At 38.9% G+C, this 8,341-nt stretch overlaps 1 protein-coding gene across 3 annotated transcripts in view; it reads right to left on the bottom strand.

The window, feature by feature from the left end:
* Positions 1-308: 308 nt before the first annotated feature.
* mcama (melanoma cell adhesion molecule a) overlaps positions 309-8,341 on the bottom strand; it is a 60,275-nt gene continuing 52,242 nt past the window's right edge. For 2 of the 3 annotated variants that reach the window (XM_004573482.5, XM_076889397.1), the window contains exons 13-16: positions 6,868-6,903; positions 3,941-4,067; positions 2,850-2,967; positions 309-2,402 (exon numbers count right to left, since the gene is read on the bottom strand). In XM_004573482.5, the coding sequence (XP_004573539.1) occupies positions 2,394-2,402; positions 2,850-2,967; positions 3,941-4,067; positions 6,868-6,903 (290 nt within the window). In that variant the 3' untranslated portion in view covers positions 309-2,393. The remainder of the gene's footprint in view (positions 2,403-2,849; positions 2,968-3,940; positions 4,068-6,867; positions 6,904-8,341) is intronic. The other variant, XM_004573483.5, reaches the window with a different exon arrangement.

Below are 8,341 nucleotides of genomic sequence, written 5' to 3'. Positions count from 1 at the left end.
GAGAGAATGGCTGATTTGATTTGCAGCTACATGAGCTAACGCTGCCTGAATTCATTGCAGATGTGAGCTTTGTTTTCTGACCTGCCTCCTTCCAGACTCCAGCTGGAAATCTGAGCTACTGTTGGAGTCACTTCCAGTTCGTGCTGACAGCGGTTTGGAGGCTGCACTCCTTCCTGTCTTCTCACTGTGGGACTGTGCAGAGCTAACACACTGAGCTCACATTTGCTGGGGTTCATATTTAGCCTCTGGGCTCTCACTTCAGAGCTCCCTTATACCTCTGCAAAAGTAATAACACTTTAAATGAAAACTTTAAATGAAACTTTATTTGGCTTTATTTTCTTGCGAAAAATATAAAAAAATGCAAGCTCAAAGAATCACATGTACAGTACTCAATTTACACACGTAGAGAAAAAGAAAGAACACAACATTTTTTTCCCCACCAGTGAAAAAAATCCAGAGCAACAAAACAGAATCAGAAATGTTTCACTGCACACAGGACACTGTCGGCGTTATGGCTTCGTGCAGCTTTTCTAAACCATAATGACAGTTATTGCCTGAGGACAACCTGTACCTGGATATTTCTTCCAACTTCAGCTCAGTGGTACAAAAAAAAGACACAAACCAAAAGCAGATAACAGAAAACACATCACTACTTTGTTAATGTTGCAAGTCATTGGGGCAATGTAGCACTCTCAGCAACAAAGTGTATCTTTTTCACAATGATGTACACAGTGAGCAATATTCACAACACTGGGCCAAAAAAAGGAGCACACCAATATTTTTGCCTCTTTTCCCTCATCAGGCAGCCGGACTGCATTTGTACAGAGTGTTTAAGGTTAGCCACAGTTTCTGCCTCATGTACTATAATTACATGGGAGTAACAGAGTTGAGCACTTACTGAAATATAAATCGTTGAAGGTGTTTCAAAAAGCTTTGAAGATATTTTTCAAGAAACAAATCAACGTGTTGCTGTGTACAGAAGAATGGAGGCATAAACTCTTGTTTACATTGTACAAATGAGTCGAGGAGAAGCAGCTCATCATTTCTGGATACTGTTTTTTAAACACTGTGAGAAGAGTCTTCCAAATATGTTCAGAAAATCAGTAATGTTTAGTTTTCAGACTTCTGGGTTTGCTGAAGATTGTTCAAGCCGTTCTCCTCCAAAATGACAAACTGTAGACTGATATTTCAAGGTTTGAAAAAAAAGCACTTGCTTTAGTTTGGCAGTCCATAACAGAAATCTTAATGTCTGCAATTTATTTTTGTTGAAGGTTTGTGATAGTTTAATGGTAATGCCAAGCCAAGATTATTTTAATCAGTCTGGCACAATGCTGACCAGAAAACTAAATGTTCAAATCTCAGGTCTTCGCATATAATTTCTCAAAGTCTACAAAAACAAAAAGTGTGGCTGCCTGAGGGGGGAAAAAAGCGCAGAGCCTGCAGCCAGACTGGAAAACAGTATCTGCAGCGTGTGTGTTGTCTGGACTCACACATGCAAAAACACTGGGACGCCTTTTCAGGCAACTAGCTCTCAGTGGAAACACAAAGCAAACAGCAAACAAACAAATTCAGTGTATGATGTATTCTCAAAAACATAGGCACAGCAGATCTCTAACCTTTGACCTTTTCACCTTCAGTAATAGTTCAAGGCCACCACTAGCAAGTCTGTACAAACATGTATTTACAAACAGTACACGAGCTTGACAGCAGTTTCCAAAGAAGCTGCCAGTGTGTTGTGTCGTTTTGACGCTCAAATTAGTGTTGGGATTAACCTGCTGATGATCATCGATTCGGGCTGAAATTACTCGTCCTTTTCTTAAAGTCAAACACACTGACACCCTCTCAGTATGACTGTATCATTTGGTCTCTGACAACACGTCCTGCCTTAAACATCACCTGGAACCATGAACACGGATCAACATGCACAAGACCCAGACGCTGCCATGAAATGAAAATCTGAGTGCCAAATTCCTTAAATAACAAAATATATATAATATATACACTTTGATAAAAACAAAAAATAAAATAACATGATGCACGTAAGATGCCATCATACACACTGAACAACAGCAAAGAGCTGAACACAGTTTCAGGAAGTAGTACAAGAACTAATGAATGGAAGAAAACATTCACTCAAAAGAAAATACAGATCTCTATGTACATACCTGTGTGTGTTAATGTGTGTGCGTGTGTGAGTGTAATGTGCATGTATGGTTGCAGTTCTGTGTCGATCATCTGAATACTGCTGTGAACAAAGCACGGTGGGTCGAACGTCCAGACTGTGAGGTGGTGTTACTCTGCAGGTATCAGGTCAGTGGGAGCGTCTCCTGCCTCTGCTGTTCCAACACACACCCACTGCCGGCTTCATTTATCCTGCTGTCTGCTGCACATCTTCACAGGGGCTTCACCGGAGACAAAGAGGAGAGCGTCAGCTTCTCAGATACTCCTCTCAGTCCAGTGATCACACTGAATAAATCCTGTTTCCAGCTGCATGCACTACATGACTGTTATTCTATATTTATCACACATTCAGTGCAGCCCTGAATGTTACCCAGAATGCGACGGCACAAATGTCTAACTTGGATCAAACATTTAAGTTTAACTGAACAGCTACCAAACATGTGAAATTAACCACAATATAGACAATTTTCAACTTCCACAGCCTTGGCAGTTATGTTAAATCTTCACAGAATAAAGGCATTTGATGGCAGTTTTAAAAATGCTGTCACTACAAAAATTGTTGTTGGTGTTTGATGAAATGAAAACTGCAGTCATGGTTCACACAAAATTACTGGCTATACATAGAAGTTGAGTGTAAATTGTGACTGTTCATCCACAACAATAGTTACCTGGTCATTAGGACCCTTTTTGTCTCCGTTGACAGCCTTTAGGAGGACGGCTTCCTCATTCTTTGTGTTGGTCTTCATCTCCACAACAATCTCATCTTTGGTGGTCTTCTCTTTGGTGCTGACGACAGAAAGAGATGTTGGGACATGTATGTCATGGCTAAAGGCCCAGGCATCAGTGCTGGGCTTGATATGATGGCAAATTCCAATTTAGACAGTTTACCTCTGGTTTCATAGACTCAGTAATTCCATTTTTCCTTCTTTTATAGAACATACTAATCTTACACACGACTCAAATAGTCCTTTATTTTTTACACTTGAAGCACTTCACTTTACAGCCAATTCAGAATCACTGCTTAACCTAGCATGCATGTGTTTTAGAGAGCCAAAATCACAGAATTACTTAATCATTTGGAAGAAAAACTGGATGGATGGCTAGATAAATGGCGAGAGTGTAAACCCAAAAATATATAATAAAAAATATATAGTGTACACATTTACTAACACGTTGCAACAGTGCAAACTGGATGCAGGCGTAAAAAATATTGTTGGCAGCGTAGTGGCACGATTGCGTGACCGTGACCCTGTTGCAAATGTATCCCTGTCAGTTCCCTTTTCAAGATGCAAAATATAGGGAGAAAAATATTTAAATAAAGTGCACAAACTGATTTACAAACATCTACGATGTGCAATTTAATTGAGTTGATATTAAACACAGAAAAAGCATGTTTTGTGCTTTATATTGATAAAGAAACAACCTGGGTGTTAGAAAGCAGCACAACTTTTATAAATCACCCAGAAAACTAGCCACACCTGTCAATGCTCTTTAGGGCCTATTTAGTAAATCTGGCCCTCACAGAGTAGCTGGAGGCTTCAGACTGCTCTAGATAGCCTGTTTCAGCCTGTTTTTTCAACTCTTTTATCTCTATGATGCAGACGTTGCTAATATACTAATATCAGGGACATGTGATGCCCGTGAGCACAGAAGCTCCACCTTACATTTTGTTTGCCATGGGCAGCAAGTTATAAAGTTTAAGTGTAAGAATGAGCACAATCGGTCACCTTTAAGCAGAATGAGTAGAGACAATACTTACATCTCCTGCTTGCCAGAGCGTCCACAGGGGATTTTTCCCTTCTTGTGCAGGAAGTAGATTACACTGCCAAGGAAGGCCAGCAGCAGCAGACACACTATGATCACTACAATGATCACCCCACTGCCCTCTGCGTCACAAAAACACAGACAGAGGACACACTGATCATAGGTTCATCTAAAAGGTTAATCAGGTTAACCTAGTTAACTTTATCAATAACGTTTCTGTTTACTGGTTCAACCTGCACATAACAATCACACTACACTGAAGATACATGATTTACTTTAAATCACTCAGTGCTTTCGTGCCTGTTTCATAACATCACTGCAGTCGCCGGAGGAGCTTGTACAGCTTAGACTTTAACAACATGAATATGAAACAGAAAGACGGTGTCACATGTGTGGTGTTGTGAATTTTAAAGCTCTACCAGGGACTTAAAGTGTAAACATTATTGTAACGGCAGCGTTTTCTACTATTCTTCTCTTTAACTTATCTCTTGCAAAACCCTGTAACTATAAGGAAGTATAATGGGGTGTATTTACATACTGCATTACTTGCTGCTCTGCTACAAAGTAGTTTATTTAACAAAGTTCTTCTCTTTACGCGTAAGAAATAATTAACTGACTGTGAAATTATGTCTATTATATTGTCTCTATCATTTAACTGGCAGTGGACGCTGCAGTGCAGCAGGACTGTATGAAAAATCCTTTATTCATTCATTTATAATCATCATTTATTTTGCTCAGCATCTGTGACCCGTAGCCCTAATAATTGACTTCATTTGAATTGCATTATCCATCCAGAATGTAGGGGAGCTGTATTATCACGTCGAAGTCTACTGGAACAGCATTTGTAAGAAGTAATAGACTGGTGGGAAATAATACGAATATTTTAAAGGAAAAACAAATTCTTCCAGGGTAATATTGTATTTTGACTCAATGTGTCATTTCAAGTCCGAAATAGCATTCCTTGATGGCTTTTTCTCACCTCATAAGACTTGCCTGGTTGCATGCCATCATCAAAAAATGTCTTAGACACCTCATGTAGCGGTAACTATCACAAATGTTGTTTTAAGTACTTTGGGGGTGTTTATATGCTGGTCTGTCTGTGACCAATCCTGTCAATGGAATAGTGATGCAGTGATAAAACTTTACCGGTTTAGTAGCTGAAATAAAAGTGAAGGCAGGCATAGTCCAATCAGTGGGCACTGAAGGCATCAGAAACAGAGGCACCATGCCATCACTGGCATCCCACAGCCCTGTTACTCATTAATTTTAGTGTATTTGTAACTCACAATAGCAACAATCGTTATCTGATGCATAAATATGTAATACAAAAGCTTACATCCTTTCCTTTTAATCAAAAGTCTTTAAAAAAACTTTTGCTACATATCATACAGCCACTGGTACATCTGTGTAGTCTCTCTGTGTCAGTTCATTGTATTGTCCGGGTCTTCTATGACTACAAAACTAGCAACAAGGCCAGGTGGTTATAAACTGATCTGCATTTTCTGTTCTTTTAATAAAATAAAAAACAATTAAACGCTTCCACAGTCATGTGTTCCCAAATCTAACTCCAAATTTCTCAGTTTAAATCTCAAATAAATTTTGTAGTTTGTATAAATTCCCTCGACTGCACTGCTCTAAGCCTTCTGAATATATACTCATTGCAATAAAGATGACAGCTCTTTGTGTCACGTTTATCTCCAAACAACAACGACAACAACAACGACAACAACAACATCTACGACAACGTAAAAACTACAAATTTAACCAAGTGGCTTAATAGCCTCTTTAATAGAATTCTTAACCTTTGCATAGGTGCGTGGGATGAGAGGCTATATAACCTTTGGCACTGAAACATAATTTTGCACAAACAATGTGAATGAGACACTCAGCGTGCAAAGACATGGACAGAGAGGTGACATGGGCAGAAGGATTAGAATAAAGTGATACTATTATCTTTCTATTCTGCTTTCCTAGAGAAAGATGCATCCAAAGCCATCCAATGTAAGGGAGAACTACTAAGAAGTTAGTTTTGAGGACTTCTTCAGGTGTTTTTATACCCGTGGACACACTTCACAGTCAGAATTCAAAGGTCATGATATTTTTTTTGCATTTCATCCACTGAAATATCCACGAGTGTCCTGAATCCATATAAAAATTGGGAAGCACACCAAACACGGTGCATAGTGTTAATTCACTCTAAAAATACACATAACTGCAGTATTTTGAGTCCAGCCAATCTCCATGTGAGATAACTACAGCTCCCGATAACGCAGTAAATAAAAGTAAACAAGAATTTACTTCCTATGAGCACTCTACCCTAAATGGAGCACACACTGGGTTTTTTACTGTTGTTTTGGTTCCTTTGTATGGCCCATAGGGCCGATGAAGATTTAACAGTGACTGCTCAGATAACGTCAGAAAATTACTTTAATGCCCCTCGCCACAAATAAGTGCAAATTTTCCAGGTATGTAAAAATCTGCTGTAAAACAAGAGGGGTGTCTGGAAAAGTCAGTAAAAGTGAGACAGTGTCTGTTTTTAGTGTTTAATAAGTTATTTTATTTGTTTTAAAAATTCTGGTATAAATAAATAGTATTTGTACCAGGGCAGAGTGTTTGGTCTACGTACCATTCTAGCTTCTGCTGTGCTTGAATTTGCTGGTGTTACGATTTTTTAGTCTATATCAAACAGAATATTTAATGTGCCCACAGGCCATCCCAAAGATCTGCCAGCGAACCAAAGACAGGACTCGTATCGAGTCACTGAAAAGGATTGATAAATAATGTATGGACTCATCCAACCCTTCACTGGCACACACAAAACTTAAGTCAAAAGCGTGAAAACTGAGACACAAGTTGATAGAAAGTGAACGAAAGAAAAATAGGCGTCTTTAACAAGAAGAGACTGAAGGGCAATAATCTTACCAGGAGTGAAGGGAGCAGTTGTGGTGACCCTGGGAACTGTGAACAAGTAGAACAAAACTTAGAGCGGGTAGCTGTTCATGTCTACCAACATCCGCAGAGCACACACAGACACTCAGATTTAACTGGATTCTTTTCATTTATTATAAAAATCTACTTGGACTGTGTAACACAAGTTTCTGAAGCATGCAAAGCACTTTTCAAAGAATCAATAATGAGTCACTCAAAGATGTTCAAAAAGCTACTTTAACATGCGCCCTTATTCACAAGGGGTCGCCACAGCGGGTAGCTCCACATATTTGATTTAGCAGACTTTTACGCCAGATGCCCTTCTCGACACAAACCCCGAGGGATTTGTGTCTCCTCCTTGGACCGGAGCAGGGATTTTTCACTTGTTAGATATTTGATCATTTAAACAAAGATCAGTTTATTAGCTGGAACAAGGGAAAGTTTCAGATATTGTTTAAAACATAGCTACCAGTTATTGAGTTCAGTTTGGTAGCTGCAGGCTTCTTTCGTTTTATTCAACTGAATGTGCTTTTTTTTTCTTTTACTTCGATCTAAATCTGAGGTTTAATGCAGCAGCCTTCAAGCAATCACAAGACTTAAAGAGATGTTAAAAAAAGAAAGAAAGAAATACTTTGGTTTTTCAAAGATATGTTTGAAAATATCCATGATATCCAAGAATCCATGAGAACCTTTTTATCAGTAATCATAGGGAGACGTGTAATTTTCTGAGAAGCCAAAATAGGTAAGAATCACTGCATTTATGTGATAAACTAAGGTGTGATGTATTTACTGTGGTCTAAACCTCTTAACAATCATTACCACTGACATTCATTCAAATTAAGTCTGATACGAGGTGTCATCATAAAGCCTTTGTGTGACATCCGTGTCACAAATGTCATGTAACATCCGCAAGTACCTTAAGAGGACACATTTTACTATCACAGAGACTGTCGAGGTGGACCGGACAATAAAACAAAAGAAAGCTTTATTCTGTCAAGGAATAGAGCTGCATCTATATTTCTTACAGAAGGAGACACAGACAGAGACTTTAGATGCTACTGTAAAATTTTAAACCCTTTTGCTATCTGTGACTAGAAGTCTGACTTTGTTTATCCCTAATCTAGAACTAACCTGCTCTGGAGCAGATTAGTACAAGCCTTCAGTCAGGAGCATGACCAGGAGCATGCTCAGCACATTCATTTGCAATATGAATTAATTGCTAAGGGTAAGATTATAAAAACCAAACTTCACGAGGAAACCACGTGAGCAAGTGGTGTGCACCACTCTAAGCCATTTTCAGTCATCACTCACCCTACTCGAGTCCCTGTAACTTTGTCCTTCAAACCTAACTTCCAGAGAGAGATTTTAAAGAGGGAGGAAAGGGATTTGGGAAGCTCTGCCCAAGGAATGACTTTAAAGGTGAGATTGGTCAAATTTAAAGCAGGTGTGTTTTTTTGATTTTTTATGG

This window comes from Maylandia zebra, linkage group LG10 (assembly GCF_041146795.1).
Source record: "Maylandia zebra isolate NMK-2024a linkage group LG10, Mzebra_GT3a, whole genome shotgun sequence".
NCBI lineage: Eukaryota > Metazoa > Chordata > Actinopteri > Cichliformes > Cichlidae > Maylandia > Maylandia zebra.
Note: the sequence above shows the minus strand (reverse complement) of the source record. Positions and strands in the feature narration are given on the sequence as shown.